We start from the raw sequence: 18,916 nt of genomic DNA on the forward strand, positions 1-18,916 counted from the left end.
TTCTTTTTCATTTATTAAAAATTAAATGTCAAACCGGTGTACTGTACCACCACAAACCCGGTCCGGTTCAGTAGTCGTAAGAACAGCCTCTCAAATCCAATCCAAAATCGAATTAAAAAAATTTGAGAAAATAAAAAGCAGAGAGAGTGAGCCAGAGTGATTGATGATGATGATCTCAACCGTTGGCGAGGAATGAGAGACCTTGTCATCGTCTTACCCTCCTCCTCCGTCATAACCAATCCTCACCACCACCACCACCGTCGCCGCTACGCCACCGCACCGGAGCACAACCGTAAAACTAAATACACTTCTTCTCTCACCAAGCAACTGCCACTGCCTTCACTTTCCTCGGCGAATCATCTCTCAAATCACTTCCCCGACGCCGTAACATGGACTCCAGACGGCTCCGTAGAGTATTACGCCGATTTCGCCTCGAAGCTCGCCGAGGACGGCCGTATCCAAGACGTAGCTCTCATCGCCGAGACCTTGGCTGCAGAGTCCGGAGCCAATGCGGCACGATTCGCTTCGATGATTGATTCGCAGCTCTTATCGAAAGGGATTGCATTGAATCTTCGACAAGGGAAGGTTGAGAGCGTGGTTTACACTCTGAAGAGAATTGAGAAGGTTGGGATTGCTCCGTTGGACCTCGTCAATGATGACTCGTCTGTGAAGCTGATGAGGAAGCAATTTCGCGCAATGGCTAACTCTGTGCAAGTTGAGAAAGCTATTGACTTGATGGAGATACTTGCCGGTATATATACTATATAAATATATCAATCTTGCTGTTACATTGTTGCTGTTGAAACAGACTTTGAACCTCGGCTGATTGATATTTACAGGTTTCAGATTCAAAATCAAAGACCTGGTGGATCCGTTTGATGTCATCAAGGTTTGTGTTGACATTTCCAATCCCCAGTTAGCTCTTAGGTAAGGCTTGTTTTGTTGTCTCCTCTTAGAATTATTTAATTTTATGGTTCTGAAATGCAGAATGTAACTGTTCTACTGTTGATTCTTATTTTTTTGCTGAGCCATTAATCATAAGGATGATGAATAGAGTGTGTGTGCTAATGATTTTGAATTTTTGATGAATATGCAATGCAGATACGCATGTCTTTTGCCGCATACAGAGATATTGCTTTGTAGAATTATTCTTGGTTTTGGGAAGAAAGGAGATATGGTCTCTGTAATGACAGCATATGAAGCCTGCAAACAGATTTTAGATGCTCCTAACATGTATATATACCGCACTATGATAGATGTTTGTGGCCTGTGTGGTGATTATGTCAAATCGAGGTACATATATGAGGTAATTCTCTTTAGTGGACCATTGAGGTGCAAATACAGAAGTGCATGCGTTCTGAATCTTTTTTATTGGGTGAAATTCACTTTTGTCTGCCATCCTGTTATTGAGAATTGAAATTAACTCAAATTCTTGTGGCAGGATCTTCTGAAAGAAGACATTAAGCCAAATATTTATGTTATGAACAGTCTAATGAATGTTAATTCCCATGATCTTGGGTACACACTAAAAGTATACAAGAATATGCAGGTGTGTTCTTCTTTCTCTCTTAATAGCACTATGTTCTTTATAGCACTATGTAATTTAAGTGAAAAGATATGGAGTAGGTGAACTTTCCTAGGTAGTTTTTTGACTTGGTAGGTGCTATTTTGATGTTGCTTCTAGATATTAGTGGGTGAACTGTTTCAGATTTAGGAGTGAGTATTGACTGACCTTCAAACTCTACATGTCATGCGCAGAAACTTAATGTTACAGCTGACATGACATCCTACAACATACTACTGAAAACATGTTGCCTGGCTGGACGGGTTGATCTCGCCCAGGACATATACAAAGAAGCAAAGCGAATGGAATCCTCTGGACTTTTGAAGTTGGACGCCTTTACATATTGTACTATCATAAAGGTATAATATTAGCATGTTTGTTAAACTAAGGCTACCATTTTTTTTTCTTTTCTTTCCCTTGAGTCTCTAAGTAATGCCTCGAGATCAGGTTTTCGCAGATGCAAAGATGTGGAAAATGGCTCTAAAAGTCAAAGAGGATATGCAATCTGTTGGTGTAACCCCAAATACTCATACATGGTCGTCGTTAATCAGCGCATGTGCCAACGCAGGTTTAGTGGAGCAGGCAAATCACCTATTTGAAGAAATGCTTGCATCTGGTTGTGAGCCCAATTCTCAATGTTTCAACATCCTACTGCATGCTTGCGTTGAAGCTTGCCAGTATGACCGAGCCTTTCGTCTTTTTCAATCTTGGAAGGGAAGCTCCACAAAGGAAGCCTTCTATGCAGATGATATAAGTAGTAAAGGTGGCATTTCAAACCCAAATAACTTGAACCATCATGGTACAAGGTCTTTGCTGAAAAGCAATTCTTCACCTTATATCCAAGCTTCAAATAGATTTTTCTTCAAGCCAACAACAGCGACATATAATATACTCTTGAAAGCTTGTGGTACCGATTACTATAGAGGAAAAGAATTGATGGACGAGATGAAGAGCCTAGGTCTTGCACGCAATCAAATAACATGGTCGACTTTGATTGACATATGTGGAGGTTCAGGAGATGTAGAAGGTGCTGTACGGGTGAGTCAACTCTTCTCTTGATATTTTTTGAAATTGTTATATGCAGAAATGTTATAAGTTCCCTAACAGAAATTCTTCTTCCAGCACAGATTCTGAGAACTATGCATTCAGATGGAACCAGACCTGATGTTGTTGCCTACACAACAGCTATCAAGGTTTATTCTCTATCTTAGTAGTGCTGACATTTCTCCCTTGTTCTTAGTTATTGCTCAACTCAGAGGTGTAAAGAGTCAACATGTTGTCTTGTAGATATGCGCGGAAAATAAAAGTTTAAAGTTGGCATTTTCTTTGTTCGAGGAGATGAGGAGATATCAGATAAAGCCAAACTGGGTAACTCTCCTTGTCGGATGGCTTTATTGCTTTTTGTTCTCTTATTTGCTGTATATTAATTCTTCAGCAAAATGATTTGACTGTTTACGCCACCTTAGCAGCAGACCGAAATTAAGTAAATAAAGTCTTGTAGCTAATACGGACTGCATTTAGCTAGGACAGGGTAAGCAGTTTCTCAGTTGTTTCACCATTTCTGATACCAGAAATTTGTTTCTCAGGTGACCTATTATACGCTTCTCAAAGCACGAAGCAAATATGGTTCTTTACTTGAAGTGAGGCAATGCTTAGCCATATATCAGGACATGCGAAAAGCAGGGTAAAGTGCAATCAAGTTTTATAATATACTTCTATTTCTCGTTTGATCGTTTTGTATCTTCATACAAGTGAAGAGACGTTCCTCTTTTCTCACAAGCAAAACCACTATACTGCAGGTATAAACCTAACGATCACTTTCTTAAGGAACTTATTGAGGAGTGGTGCGAAGGAGTCATTCAGGAAAACAGCCAAAGCCAAAACAAAGCAAGCGACCAGGAAGGTACTGACTTTGGGAGACCTGTTAGTCTACTCATTGAAAAAGTAGCTTCACACTTGCAAGAGAGAACATCCGGACACCTTGCAGTTGACCTTCAAGGACTTACCAAGGTAAGCTAATGATGCAATCAACGAGGCACGGAAGTATTTTATGTGCTTATACTCCTATCAATTCAACTCCTGAAGCATTTATGCTCATGTCAAACTTATTCATCCATTAACAGGTTGAGGCTCGACTTGTTGTTCTAGCAGTTTTGCGAATGATCAAGGAAGACTATACGCGAGGTAAAGAATCAATACACATAAACCAATACATCCTCTCTCTTGCATTTACTGTTTTGACTCACTAACCACTACAAATTGGATCATACAAGTATCACATGCACTATTGTAACTAACTGAAACTCCCTCTTGCAGGTGATGTTGTGAAAGATGATTTGGTGATCATCCTAGGAACCGGTGAAGCAAATACCGATCCAGGGAAGCAAGAGGTTGCTGTAAAAGATGCGCTAGTAAAGCTCCTGAAAGATGAATTGTCTCTGGTGGTTCTTCCTGCTGGACAAAGACGTGTGCTAGATATAACACAGGATGCAAGATTTGTGGATGATGCAGACCAAAATACAGAACATACTTCAGAGAATACCAAGTCGATTGTCGGTATGTCCACTACGAGGAGGCCTGCAATTCTGGAGAGGTTGATGGTGACGAAGGCGTCCCTGCATAAATGGCTGCAGCGCAAAAAGTAGCTGATCCTGACTGGTACGTAACTAATCATCTTTGTATTCTATGCAAATTTCAAACTAAATTGGAGAAAAATAATGAGGAAAGATTGCAGAATATCTTGATGCAAATATCTGTGTACATTCAGAATAAAGCAGCTTACAAATATCTTCCCAGTTCTGTGTAAACCCATACAACACAATTTAAATTGCAATAACTCATATCAGAAAACTTGTTGGTCTCTAACTGATCAGTAACTCAATAAGAACAGCAACCTGAAGATCAGAGCCAATCCTGCTGCTGCAGTTTCAGGGGCAAGTAAACTTCTGATAAATACTGGAAACCAAAAGAACTCAACGCCTGAATCTCAGCCTTCTGCTTTGTCTTCACCATCAGGTTAAGTTCTTCGACCCACCCGGGATTCTTCTTCACGAAATCCTCCTCTAGCATATCCTTCCCGGTCTTGATATCCTGCTCTGTCATCGGCAACCTACACTGCTCAGGTATCTTGTACTTGTCCAAATCACTTGGCCTGATCCCAAGCCACTTAATATCAGGTGTAGTCAAGTTTGCACTATCGTAAGACATGTTCTTCGACCCGCATCCATAAACCGACAGAATCTTCAACCCGTAAGGATCACTATCCACCAAGGCGAGCACCGGAAGCTTGAGCTCCATTTTCATCTTCCTCAAGAACAGCCTTGTGGCTACATCGGGCTGGCCTTTTGCAGTGACGATGATGCAGGGGAACCGGTTGTAGAATCTGTCTTCAGCTAACCTTATGTAAGCTGCATCTTTCTCAACTAAGAGTATGAACATAGCATCACTCTGCATGTCTCCAACTCGATCGATGTTCGGTGGAATTGCTTTCCCACCCATCCCCATCTTTGTGCAGTCGATCATGTCTCCGTTGTCACTGAATATGAGCCTTCCCACCACCACACCTTTCTCTGCTGCAATTACATTGAGGCTTGACCTTGTGCAGCCGAGCATACACGACACATCGTCCAACACAGCATCGCTCTGTGTCTGGTCCTGAAATTCATCAAGATTGCAAATTTTCAAAATATTCCAAACTGAAACTACTTTGTTCAACTACACAGAATAAAAAAGTGACAATCTTTATTATCAAATATGAGAGTAAAACTGAAAGTTAGAAACTTTACCTGGAAAAGCTTAACGTCAGTGTAGAAGAGATCACGCTTGGTGACGTGGATGTTCCTGAGGCAGAGTTGGTGGATAAGGGCGAGGATCCGCGTGGTGATTGTAGTTTTCCTGACGGAAGATACTGACGCAAAGGGACGGAGGGTAGATTTGTCTTTAAGCACAATACGGTCAAGCTCGGGGACATAGAGCTGGTTAGATGCGGCGCGCGAGGGAACGCTGAAGGAGAATCCATCTCCCGCGAGGATAGAACGGGCGATCTGAACGATGACTGTCTCTATTTCCGTCTGGACGGAGGAGAGGGAGAGATCCGCAACTTCACGGCAGGAGGATGAGAGGGAGAGGTCGGCTAGAGTTAGCGGTTTCGATGAAGACGAGGAGGAGGCACCGCTACTTCCCGCGGCGGTTAGAGAAGTGGAGATGTAGGATTTGAGAAGTTTCAGGATAGCTTCGTCTGATTCGAGGATGCTTTTGAAAGGAAGATCCTCCTCTTGGGAATCTTTAGCTCGCTTTCGCTTCTTCTTATCCGCCATGACGGTGACGGAGATGCGGCGGCTGAGAGAGTTCTGGTACTAACGATGGCGGGAAAATATTACACTAGGTCAACGTTTCTAGTGAGTGAAAGGCTTATTCTAGGTCTATATAAGCGATAAATAGAAACGATTAGTGATCTATCCAGTGAGGGAGAAACAACAAGAAGTCGATATGTTCGAGTGGTTAAGGAGATAGACTTGAAATCTATTGGGCTTCGCCCGCGCAGGTTCGAACGCAGCTGTCGACGGTTAATTTTTATTTTGTCCTTATATTACGGCCCATATCTTAAGCCCAATATTAGTACATCTACAAAATCTTTAAACGGCAGCCTCTTTGGCCAGAATCAAATCGACGGTCCAGATGAGATTAAACTTGGCGTTCCCCACCCACTACGCGACGTGTCAACCCAAAAAGATCTAAGATCCGCCACTAGCGACCGGAACGAGTGTTTTTGATATGCTCCACGTCAGCAATCCCTGCGAATACGTGATGTGGAAATATCCGATCAGACGTGGGTCTTATCGGACGTTCGGGACCTCTAGTTTTATCCACGTCAGATATTTCAATTTTCATTTCTTTTTTTTTTTTGGTTCCGCGACAAAACTTTCTAATATCTATCCATCTCCGGGAAAAAAAAAACTCCGTGGCTTATGGTCGTCTCCGATAACCACTCTCTGGGAGATAAATCAAATTGGCTCACTCTCTTTGTGTAATTTGTTCTTTCTGTAAGCAGAGAGAAGCTCAGATTCTCTTTGTGTATTTGCTTTCCTTTTTTAATTATTGATTCCATGTTTCTCTTTCCCAATCGTTAGCTGCTTGTGGTGGATCCGTATTGCTGATTTGCAAAGGTAGAACTCGATTCTTCGCTGGAGAATTTGATTACTGTAAGATTTGGAATTCAGATGATTTTGTTTGATGTGATTAGGTCGAGAATCGAGATTCAGTTTTTAGGTTTTGATGATTTTGCAGTAATCAAATCTTTGTTTAGTTAGCTTTTTGCGTTTATCAAAATTAGGGATTCAGGTTTGTTCTTAGAGTGGTGAGGAGAAGCGTTTTAATATTTTGATCTCATTTTGAAACACAGGGAAGCAGAGCTGGTGTGATGAATGTTAATGAGGAGGGTGAGGGTTCGCGTTACCCAGTCACTGATCAGAAGCCCGTTGAGACGAAAGAGAGGCTTAGTGGAGAAGATAAAGCTAATGGAATCGTTATGGATGTGAGAAACGGGAGTGCAGTGGGCTCAGGTGGACTGCAAATTCCAATTTCGCAGCAAACACCGGCCACTGTTTGTTGGGAAAGGTTTCTTCATGTGAGAACCATAAGAGTGTTGCTGGTGGAGAATGATGACTGTACTCGTTATATCGTTACCGCGCTTCTTCGTAATTGTAGCTATGAAGGTAACTTTTGAAGCCTATGTGTCTATATTTGCATCCGTTAATTGATAATTAGAAGTAACTTTTTTTTTTAATTTCATGGCAGTTGTTGAGGTAGCTAATGGTGTACAAGCTTGGAAGGTGTTGGAAGATCTAAACAATCATATTGATATTGTGTTGACGGAGGTAGTCATGCCTTACTTATCTGGTATTGGCCTCTTATGCAAGATTCTGAATCACAAATCCCGTCGGAACATCCCTGTCATTAGTGAGTTCTTTATCTCTTGTCGTTGTACATCAATCACTTCCCCTGTGATGCTTTTTAACTACATTCCCCTGTGAGATTTGTTGTTGCAGTGATGTCATCTCATGACTCAATGGGGCTGGTCTTTAAGTGCTTATCAAAAGGAGCAGTTGACTTTCTCGTTAAGCCCATAAGAAAAAACGAGCTTAAAATCCTTTGGCAACATGTTTGGAGAAGATGTCAGAGTGTACGTGCTTTGCTCATATTTGAAACACTGTTGGGAGTTGTTTCATCTGTTTGATGTGATGAAGTCATTGTCAAATTATTGATTTCCTTGTTTGTTGTTCACAGTCTAGCGGCAGTGGAAGTGAAAGCGGAACTCATCAAACTCAAAAGTCTGTGAAATCAAAGAATGTTATAAAATCTGACAACGATTCAGGACGCAGTGGTGAGAATGAAAATGAGAGCGATGGCCTGAATGCTAGTGATGGAAGTAGTGATGGCAGTGGTGCTCAGGTTAGAAAAATGTGCAATATCAATAATCTAATATATTATCTGATAAGTTGCCTTCCCCGTGAATGGTAGAAGAGCTTAACTAACCAATTGTAGAATTAAATGATGTTAGCCAATTCTGAAGTTTTATTTGTAAAATCTAGATTTGTTTTTGATATATATATATTTTCTTCAGAGCTCTTGGACGAAAAAAGCTGTGGAGGTTGATGATGACAGTCCACGAGCGGTATCTCCATGGGATCGAGTTGATAGCACTTGCGCACAAGTGGTACATTCCAACCCCGAGGTTCCCGGTAATCACTTGATCGCAGCACCTGCTGAGAAGGAGACTCAAGAGCAAGATGAAAAATTTGGTAAATAAAGGAAACTGTGATCTCTCAGTTTCTTCCATACTCTTCTTTATCACAAACTTTAAAATATGTTATTGAATAAATTTTTTTTAATAATTTTTGCAGAAGATATCACAATGGGTAGAGACTTGGAGATTAGTATTCATGGAAATTGTGATCTGACACTGGAGCCAAAAGATGAACCCTTAACCAAAAGCACTGGCGTTGGAAAAGGACCTTTGGACCTCAATAGTGAAAGCCGTTCAAGTAAACAAATGCATGAAGATGGAGGCTCAGGCTTCAAAGCTATTTCTAGCCACCTTCAAGATAACAGAGAGCATGAGGCGCCTAACACACACTGTAAAACTGTAGACACCAATGAAGCTGCCATTAAAAACCCCGAAGAGCCAATGCACGTTGAACATAGTTCAAAGAGGCATAGAGGAGCTAAAGATGATGAGACGATAGTTAGAGATGACCGCAATGTGCTGAGGCGTTCAGAGGGTTCAGCTTTCTCAAGGTACTTATGTAGAATCATGAAAAAAAAAAAATTAAAATTTCTGTTTTTATATATAACGGTTATAATGTTATATTGTTGGACTTGAACAGGTATAATCCAGCCTTAAACAACAGTAAGCTTTCTGGCGGGAACTTGGGAAGCAATTCTCGTCATGATAATAATTGCCAAGATCTTAACAAAAGGACTGAAGCGGCATGTGATTGTCACTCAAACATGAACGAGAGTCTCCCTAGCAATCATCACTCCCGCGTCGGTAGCAATAACGTGGAAATGAGTTCCACAACTGTGAACAACGCTTTCACAAAGCCGGGAGCTCCGAAAGTAAGCCCGGCAGGATCTTCATCAGCAAAGCGTTCATTGTTTCAGCCTCTACCGTGTGATCATCATCACTCCTCTCATAATCTTGTTCACGTTCCTGAGCGGAAGTTACCACCACAATATGGATCGTCAAATGTATACAATGAGACGGTTGAAGGTAACAACAACAACACTGTGAATTACAGTGTGAATGGAAGCGGGTCTGGTAGTGGTCATGGAAGCAATGACCCATATGGAAGCAGTAATGGCATGAATGCTGGAGGATTGAACATGGGAAGTGAAAATGGTGCTGGCAAAAGCGGGAGTGGTGATGGTAGTGGAAGTGGAAGTGGAAGTGGGAATGTGGCAGATGAGAATAAGATCTCTCAAAGAGAAGCTGCTTTGACAAAGTTCCGTCAGAAGAGAAAGGAGAGGTGCTTCAGAAAGAAGGTAATTTGATTGTTACATACTTGTGTGTTATGTATTATATTCATAATTTAAGATACACAGTATAACATATACTAACGCTGACAGAAACTTAAAGATATAAATCCATTGCATTTGAAATATTGTCAATTGTTGCCTTAGTGGGTGATAGATAAAAAGTGGTTTGTTATTTTACTCAGGTGCGATACCAAAGCCGGAAAAAACTAGCGGAACAACGACCTCGTGTCCGTGGCCAGTTCGTCCGAAAAACAGCTGCTGCAACGGATGATAACGACATAAAAACGCCGAGGGATAGCTAACGGGGAAAACTGCTAAAACAACACTTGTCAGCAGGAAGAAAGAAAAAACTTGTAAGGTTCTCATCATCCATGTTGGGATCTATCTATCAGTCTATATATCACTTCTTTTTAACAATTTTTCTTTACCCTCAAAAGTGTGATTCTTTGATACTACTACACTAGTATTCCACGAACACACACGACAGACAAATTGATTGTTTGTTATTTTGTCGTCGTATAGTGTGGTTTGTGGATTCAGGACAGGATTTGGTTCATGAGTTGAGGGTGTGGTTGTAGATGTTGTAAACTTCTGTAAAACAATAACCCACTGTTTGTTTGTATAAGCTATATTGGTTTTGGAGCATATATATTGTAGTTTACTGATATTATCTCCTTTCTTTTGTTTTTCAACAAATATTTCAACTCCATTTCTAAAAAAGAACACTCTTATATCAATTGATTGCAACCGCTATGATGAACTACGGTTGTTGCGTATACAAGTTGTGTGTGATTAGTCACTACAACTTGGGAAAAAATATTCTATCTTGTGTGTTGAAGCTTGAGAAAAAAATAAAATTCGATGGGTAGTTAGTTGGTTCTACTTTGCTAGAAACCCAATTAATTTACCTATATTATTATTTACGAAGTGATTATTCGCATTTCTCGCTATTAAAAATTAATATGCTAAAGTTTTTACTATGCTTACATGTGTAGGTATCTCTACAATTTTGTAAAGCTCGTTTCTTTAATATTCACTTGAGATAAAATTAATTATTATTTTTTCCTATAATATTTATAATTATTTTTAGTCAGGTATATCGAAATAGATAAATTTGTGTGAAAGTAGAATTTCAAAGACAACTTATTGAATTGAGTTTTTTTTTATTTAAGAAATATGAACTGTGTTTAAAACATAAACTTTAATTATCACACGTCTGTTTGAAAACTTATATTCTCTCTGTTTTATATTAAGTGTCATTTTAACATTTTTTCTTACTACAGAAAAAATGTCATTTTAAAATTCTATTGCAATTTTCAGCTTAAAATTAATTACAAATGCATTGATTTTATAAATACTTTTATTTATCTCAAATACTATTGGTTGAATAAATGTAATTAATAAAAACTTAAATATATTTTAATCCGTGTGAAAAATGTAAAAGTGATATTTCTTATGAAACGGAGATATAGTATAATTTCCAACTGGTACTTAGGAAAGGAACTATATCATGTTAAATATTTTTTATTATAATAAAAAAGAGGGAAAATACATATTAATCAATCAAATATGCAAAATTAGATAGAAAACGTATATGCATTGGAAAAGTTTATAATTTCCACTCCCAAAAGCAAATATCGAATGCGTCGCAGAACCTACGTATAGGATTTCGATAAGGACGGAATTGATTGATGTTGTACTGTCCATTTTTCTTCGGATCGCACATTATCTTACAAGAGGTGTAACATATCCCTGGAATAGCTAGTTTCGGTACTTTTATGCATTGGTTCATGATACAATTTTTCATACATTCCTTTGTTATGATGGAATCAGAAACTTGTGCTGAAAGCAACATTGTAAATAAATTTACAACAATGAAGGCGCAGTAAATACTCTTTGACACGTGAACTGCCATCATGTGAATATACAAAACTTCGAGACAATTTTTTTTCTTGTTTGTTTATTTTAGTGAGAAAATAGATGATTTGCTGAGGATGTGTGCATGATCATGATGATTTATATAGTAATTTTTTTTATCAAATTTTGGAAGTTCGTCATAAATTCACTTTATTTCCTCATCCGTTTTCTATATTTGACGTTTTTTTTTCATTTCAAACCTGATAACGTTAGTTTTTATTGTAAGATTTATTAGTTTTAAGTTATTAAAGCATTTATATTTAATAATTTGCTTTGTTATTAGTTGAATTGTGGTTTTCTAGACAAATTATTTATATCTTATTTTAAAAAATAAATATTTTGTTAATTTGTGTATACAACTATAAAATGTCAGCTAAATAAAAATGGAGGGAATATTATTTTGTTAATTGGTTTTGTTGATTATGTGTTTTGAAAACTTTAGTGTATAATATCTTTGGTCATTTAAAGAACTATTTTGTATCAATAAATGTAACTAATTTTCATATTGTCAATTTTAGCTTACAAACACACATACAGAAGTGTCATTTTTGTAGCCACATCTTTCTCTGAAAAGTGAACATATTTTAAAACTCATAATATTTACCTATAGTCAAACCCATGACACGTTAATTTGTATCAAATATTCACAAACATTTATTTGAGTTTTTGGTAAATACTTTGTATACTGCAGCCTATAATCTTTAGCGTTATTTTAAAATTTGTAACCACATTCTAAATTAGTATCAATGTTATTTAAACTCTCTTTCATATTAGATAGGCATATTTCTAATTTTTTAACAATTAATTTAGTAAAACTTCATAATAATCTTTAAATAGGTGGAATAACCACTGTAGAATCGTCATTTTCTTGAAAAACAGAGACAACAAAAGCTCTAAACCTCTTTGAACATCATCATATGTTAGTGAAGAATGCAATTATGCATTAAAAAAATATTGTCAAATTTTTTGAAATTTTATCAAAATCTATGTGTTAACCCCTTCGAAAATATTGAGTTTTTGGTAAATATTTTATATAGTGCAGCCAATAATCTTTAGCGTTATTTTAAATTTTGTAACTACATTCTAAATTTGTATCAATGTTATTTAAACTCTCTTTCATGTTACATGAGAATTTTCTAATTTTTATCAATTAATTTAGTAAAACTTCATAATAATCCCAAAATAGGTGGAATAACTACTGTAGAATCGCCATTTTCTTGAAAAACGGAGAAAACAAAGGCTTCAAACTTCTTTGAACATCATCATATGTTAGTTAAGAATGAAACTATGCATTAAAACAATATTTTCAAATTTTTTAAAAAAATTCAAAATCTATGTGTTAAACCCCTACGAAAATATTAAGTTTTTGGTAAATGCTTTATATACTGAAGACTATAATCATTAGCGTTATTTTAAAATTTGTAACCACATTTTAAATTTGTATCAATGTTATTTAAACTCTCTTTCATGGTACATGGGCATCTGTCTAATTTTTTATCCGTTAATTTAGTCAAACTTCTTAATACTCCCTAAATAGGTGTTATAACCACTGTAAAATCGTCATTTTCTTGGAAAACGGTGACAACAAAGGTTCCAAACCTCTTTGAACATCATCATATGTTAGTGAAGAATGCAACTATGCATTAAAACAATATTGTCAATTTTTTTGAAATTTTTTCAAAATCTATGTGTTAACTCCTACGAAAATATTGAATTTTTGGTAAATGCTTAATATATTGAAGCCTATAATCTTTAGCGTTATTTTAAAATTTGTAACCACATTCTAAATTTTTTATCAATGTTTTTTAAACTCTCTTTCATGTTACATAGGCATTTTTCTAATTTTTTATTAATTAATTTAGTAAAACTTCATAATAATCGCTAAATAGGTGGAATAACCACTGTAGAATCGCCATTTTCTTGAAAAAAGGAGACGACAAAGGCTTCAAACCTCTTTGAACATCAACGTATGTTAGTGAATGATGCTATTATGCATTAAAAAAATATTGTCAAATTTTTAAAATTTTATCAAAATCTATGTGTTAACCCCTACGAAAATATTGAGTTTTTGTTAAATGCTTTATATAGTGCAGCCAATAATCTTTAGCGTTATTTAAAATTTGTAACCACATTCTAAATTTGTATCAATGTTATTTAAACTCTCTTTCATGTTTTTTTCTAATTTGTTTATCAATTAATTTAGTAAAACTTCATAATAATCCCTAAATAGGTGGAATAACCACTGCAAAATCGCCACTTTCTAGAAAAAAAAGAGGAAACAAAGGCTCCAAACCTCTTTGAACATCATCATATGTTAGTGAGGGATGAAACTATGCATTAAAACAATATTTTCAAATTTTTTGAATTTTTTTCAAAATATATGTGTTAAACCCCTACGAAAATATTGAGTTTTTGGTAAATGTTTTATATACTGAAGACTATAATCATTAGCGTTATTATAACATTTGTAATCACATTCTAAATTTGTATCAATATTATTTAAACTCTCTTTCATGGTACATGAGAATCTTTCTAATTTTTTATCAATTAATTTTGTATGACTTCATAATACTCCCTAAATAGGTGGAATAACCACTGTAAAATCGTCGTTTTCTTGAAAAACGGAGACACCAAAGGCTCCAAACCTCTTTGAACATCATCATATATTAGTGAAGGATGCAACTATGCATTAAAAAAATATTTTAGAAATTTTTGAAATTTATTCAAAATCAATGTGCTATAATCATTAGCGTTATATTAAAATTTGTAACCACATTCTAAATTTATATCAATGTTATTTAAACTCTTTTTCATGGTACATGAGCATCTTTCTATTTTTTTATCAATTAATTTAGTTAAACTTCGTACTACTCCCTAAATAGGTGGAAAAACCACTGTAGAATCGCCATTTTCTTGATAAACGGATACACCAAAAGCTCCAAACCTCTTTGAACATCATCATATGTTAGTGAATGATGCAACTATGCATTAAAACAATATTGTCAAAAATTTTGAAATTTTTCTCAAAATCTATGTGTTAACCCCTACAAAAAATTGAGGTTTTGGTGAATGTTTTATATACTGAAGACTATAATTATTAGCGTTATTTTAAAATTTGTAATCACATTTTAAATTTGTATCAATGTTATTTAATCTCTCTTTCATGGTACATGGGCATCTTTCTAATTTTTTATCAATTAATTTAGTAAAACTTCTTAATACTCCCTAAATAGGTGTTAGAACCACTGTAAAATCGCCATTTTCTTGGAAAACGGTGACAACAAAGGCTCTAAACCTCTTTGAACATCATCATATGTTAGTGAAGGATGCAACTATGCATTAAAACAATATTGTCAATTTTTATGAAATTTTCTCAAAATCTATGTGTTAACTCCTACGAAAATATTGAATTTTTAGTAAATTCTTAATATAGTGAATCCTAAACTTTTTAGAGTTATTTAAAAATTTCTAACCACATTATACATTTGTATTAATGTATGTTAAGCTGTATTTCATGGTATATGGGAATCGTTATAATTTTTTTATCAATTAATTTAGTAAACCTTCATAATACTCCCTAAATAGGTTGAATAACCATTGTAGAATCGCCATTTTCTTGGAAAACGGTGACAACAAAGACTTCAAACCTCTTTGAACATCATCATATTGTTAGTGAAAGATGCAACTATGCATTAAAACAATAATGTCAATTTTTTGAAATTTTCTCAAAATCTAAGTGTTAACTCCTACGAAAATATTACATTTTTGGTAAATGATTAATATATTGAAGCCTATAATCTTTAGCGTTATTTTGAAATTTGTAACCACATTCTAAATTTTTTGTCAATGTTTTTTAAACTCTCTTTCATGTTACATAGGCATCTTTCTAATTTTTTATCAATTAATTTAGTAAAATTTCATAATAATCCCTAAATAGGTGGAATAACCACTGTAGAATCGCAATTTTCTTGAAAAACGGAGACAACAAAGGCTCCAAACCTCTTTGAACATCATCATATGTTAGTGAAGGATGCAACTATGCATTAAAAAAATATTGTCAAATTTTTTGAAATTTAATCAAAATCAACGTGTTTAACCCCTACGAAAATATTGAGTTTTTGGTAAATGTTTTATATAGTGCAGCCAATAATCTTTAGCGTTATTTTAAAATTTGTAACCACATTCTAAATTTGTATCAATGTTATTTAAACTCTCTTTCATGTTACATGAGAATCTTTATAATTTTTTTATCAATTAATTTAGTAAAACTTCATAATAATCCCTAAATAGATGGAATAACCACTGTAGAATCGCAATTTTCTTGAAAAACGGAGAAAACAAAGGCTCCAAACCTCTTTGAACATCATCATATGTCAGTGAAGGATGAAACTATGCATTAAAACAATATTTTCAAATTTTTTGAAAATTTTCAAAATATATGTGTTAACCCCTACGAAAATATTGATTTTTTGGTAAATGTTTTATATACTGAAGACTAAAATCATTAGCGTTATTTTTAAAATTTGTAACCACATTCTAAATTTGTATCAATTTTATTTAAAATCTCTTTCATCGTACATGTGCATCTTTCTATTTTTTTATCAATTAATTTTGTAAAACTTCATAATACTCCCTAAATAGGTGGAATAATCACTATAAAATCGCCGTTTTCTTGAAAAACGGAGACACGAAATGCTCCAAACCTCTTTGAACATCATCATATATTAGTGAAGGATGCAACTATGCATTAAAACAATATTTTGGAAATTTTTGAAATTTACTCAAAATCTATGTGTAACCCCTACCAAAATATTGAGTTTTTAGTAAATGCTTTGTATACTGAAGCCTATAATCATTAGCGTTATATTAAAATTTGTAGCCACATTCTAAATTTATATCACTATTATTTAAACTCTCTTTCATGGTACATGGGCATCTTTCTATTTTTTTATCAACTAATTTAGTAAAACTTCGTACTACTCCCTAAATAGGTGGAATAACCACTGTAGAATCTCAATTTTCTTGAAAAACGGAGACACCAAAGGCTCCAAACCTCTTTGAACATCATCATATGTTAGTGAAGGATGCAACTATGCATTAAAACAATATTGTCAATTTTTTGAATTTTTTCTCAAAAACTATGTGTTAACTAACCCCTACGAAAAATTGAGGTTTTGGTAAATGCTTTATATACTAAAGCCTGTAATCTTTAGCGTTGTTTTAAAATTTGTAACCACATTATAAATTTGTATCAATGTTATTTAAACTCGCTTTCATGTTACATTTAACATGGGAATCTTTCTAATTTTTTTTATCAATTAATTTAGTAAAACTTCATAATAATCCCTAATTAGGTGGAATAACCACTGTAGAATCGTAATTTTCTTGAAAAACGGAGAAAACAAAGGCTTCAAACCTCTTTGAACATCATCATATGTTAGTGAAGGATTAAAATATGCATTAAAACAATATTTTCAAATTTTTTGAAATTTTTTCAAAACCTATTTGTTAACCCCTACAAAAATATTGAGTTTTTGGTAAATGCTTTATATACTGAAGACTAAAATCATTAGCGTTATTTTAAAATTTGTAACCACATTCTAAATTTGTATCAATGTTATTTAAAATCTCTTTCATGGTACATGGGCATCTTTCTATTTTTTTATCAATTAATTTAGTAAAACTTCATACTACTCCCTAAATAGGTGGAATAACCACTGTAGAATCGCCATTTTCTTGAAAGACGGAGACACCAAAGGCTTCAAACCTCTTTGAACATCATCATATGTTAGTGAATGATGCAACTATGCATTAAAACAATATTGTCAAATTTTTTGAAATTTTATCAAAATATATGTGTTAACCCTTACGAAAATATTGAATTTTTGGTAAATGCTTTATATAGTGCAACCAATAATCGTTAGCATTATTTTAAAATTTGTAACCACATTCTAGATTTGTATCAATGTTTTTTAAACTCTCTTTCATGTTACATGGGAATCTTTCTAATTTTTTATCAATTAATTTAGTAAAACTTCATAATAATCGCTAAATAGGTGGAATAACCACTGTAGAATCGCCATTTTCTTGAAAAACGGAGAAAACAAAGGCTCCAAACCTCTTTGAACATCATCATATGTTAGTGAAAGATGAAACTATGCATTAAAACAATATTTTCACATTTAAAAAAAAAAATCAAAATCTATGTCTTAACCCCTATAAAAATATTGAGTTTTTGGTAAATGCTTTATATACTGCAGACTATAATCATTAGCGTTATTTTGAAATTTGTAATCACATTCTAAATTTGTATCAATGTTATTTAAACTCTCTTTCATGTTACATGGGAATCTTTCTAATATTTTATCAATTAATTTAGTAAAACTTCTTAATACTCTCTAAATAGGTGTTATAACCACTATAAAATCGCAATTTTCTTGGAAAACGGTGACAAAAAAGGCTTCAAACCTCTTTAAACATCAGCATATGTTAGTGAAGAATGTAACTTAACCATTATAACAATATTGTCAATTTTTTTGAAATTTTCTCAAAATCTATGTGTTAACTCCTACGAAAATATTGAATTTTTGGTAAATGCTTAATATATTGAAGCCTATAATCTTTAGCGTTATTTTAAAATTTTCATTGTTTTTATCACTTGTTTTTAACAATTTTTAACAATTTTTTTTACTATATCTATCAGTCTATATATCACTTCTTTTTAACAATTTTTCTTTACCCTCAAAGTGTGATTCTTTGATACTACTACACTAGTATTCCACGAACACACACGACAGACAAATTGATTGTTTGTTATTTTGTCGTCGTATAGTGTGGTTTGTGGATTCAGGACAGGATTTGGTTCATGAGTTGGAGAGTGTGGTTGTAGATGTTGTAAACTTCTGTAAAACAATAACCCACTGTTTGTTTGTATAAGCTATATTGGTTTTGGAGCATATATATTGTAGTTTACTGATATTATCTCCTTTCTTTTGTTTTCCAACAAATATTTCAACTCCATTTCTAGAAAAGAACACTCTTATATCAATTGATTGCAACCGCTATGATGAACTACGGTTGTTGCGTATACAAGTTGTGTGTGATTAGTCACTACAACTTGGGAAAAAATATTCTATCTTGTGTGTTGAAGCTTGAGAAAAAAATAAAATTCGATGGGTAGTTAGTTGGTTCTACTTTGCTAGAAACCCAATTAATTTACCTATATTATTATTTACGAAGTGATTATTCGCATTTCTCACTATTAAAAATTAATAAGCTAAAGTTTTTACTATGCTTACATGTGCAGGTATCTCTACAGTTTTGTAAAGCTCGTTTCTTTAATATTCACTTGGGATAAAATTAATTATTATTTTTTCCTATAATATTTATAATTATTTT

At 34.5% G+C, this 18,916-nt stretch overlaps 3 protein-coding genes and 1 non-coding gene across 10 annotated transcripts; 3 read left to right on the top strand and 1 right to left on the bottom strand.

Annotated features, from left to right (window-relative positions):
• Positions 1-113: 113 nt before the first annotated feature.
• Positions 114-4,359, top strand: LOC106450518 (pentatricopeptide repeat-containing protein At5g02830, chloroplastic-like). The gene is made up of 12 exons (XM_013892192.3): positions 114-751; positions 840-927; positions 1,102-1,306; positions 1,442-1,549; positions 1,759-1,923; positions 2,012-2,602; positions 2,692-2,757; positions 2,852-2,932; positions 3,151-3,248; positions 3,364-3,574; positions 3,688-3,748; positions 3,881-4,359. The coding sequence occupies exons 1-12, from the start codon at positions 193-195 to the stop codon at positions 4,207-4,209; spliced, it is 2,562 nt and encodes an 853-aa protein (XP_013747646.2). The 5' UTR covers positions 114-192; the 3' UTR covers positions 4,210-4,359.
• On the bottom strand, positions 4,280-6,515 carry LOC106450521 (DNA topoisomerase 6 subunit A). Its single transcript, XM_013892198.3, has 2 exons — positions 5,350-6,515; positions 4,280-5,218 (listed from the first exon to the last, which is right to left on the bottom strand). Exons 1-2 carry the CDS (start codon positions 5,878-5,880, stop codon positions 4,466-4,468), a joined length of 1,284 nt encoding a protein of 427 aa, XP_013747652.1. The 5' UTR covers positions 5,881-6,515; the 3' UTR covers positions 4,280-4,465.
• TRNAS-UGA lies at positions 6,047-6,128 on the top strand. Its single transcript has one exon. It is a non-coding gene; the product is annotated as a tRNA-Ser (tRNA).
• LOC106450520 (two-component response regulator-like APRR7) lies at positions 6,478-18,496 on the top strand. Of its 7 annotated transcripts, none has more exons than XR_007328554.1 (10): positions 6,490-6,729; positions 6,966-7,278; positions 7,361-7,522; positions 7,612-7,745; positions 7,850-8,014; positions 8,187-8,364; positions 8,467-8,860; positions 8,950-9,607; positions 9,784-10,127; positions 18,355-18,496. XR_007328554.1 is itself a non-coding variant. In XM_013892194.3 (10 exons), the coding sequence occupies exons 3-10, from the start codon at positions 6,984-6,986 to the stop codon at positions 9,901-9,903; spliced, it is 2,106 nt and encodes a 701-aa protein (XP_013747648.3). In that variant the 5' UTR covers positions 6,496-6,606; positions 6,694-6,729; positions 6,966-6,983; the 3' UTR covers positions 9,904-10,268. The 7 variants fall into 7 exon arrangements, 6 of the variants coding, with proteins under 6 accessions (XP_013747650.3, XP_048624348.1, XP_013747648.3 ...); XM_013892194.3 differs by lacking the exon at positions 18,355-18,496 and having other exon boundaries at positions 6,496-6,606; positions 6,694-6,729; positions 9,784-10,268; XM_048768393.1 differs by lacking the exon at positions 18,355-18,496 and having other exon boundaries at positions 6,530-6,606; positions 6,694-6,765; positions 9,784-10,268.
• The last annotated feature ends 420 nt before the right edge of the window (positions 18,497-18,916 follow it).

Source organism: Brassica napus, chromosome C9 (assembly GCF_020379485.1).
Source record: "Brassica napus cultivar Da-Ae chromosome C9, Da-Ae, whole genome shotgun sequence".
Taxonomy (NCBI): domain Eukaryota; kingdom Viridiplantae; phylum Streptophyta; class Magnoliopsida; order Brassicales; family Brassicaceae; genus Brassica; species Brassica napus.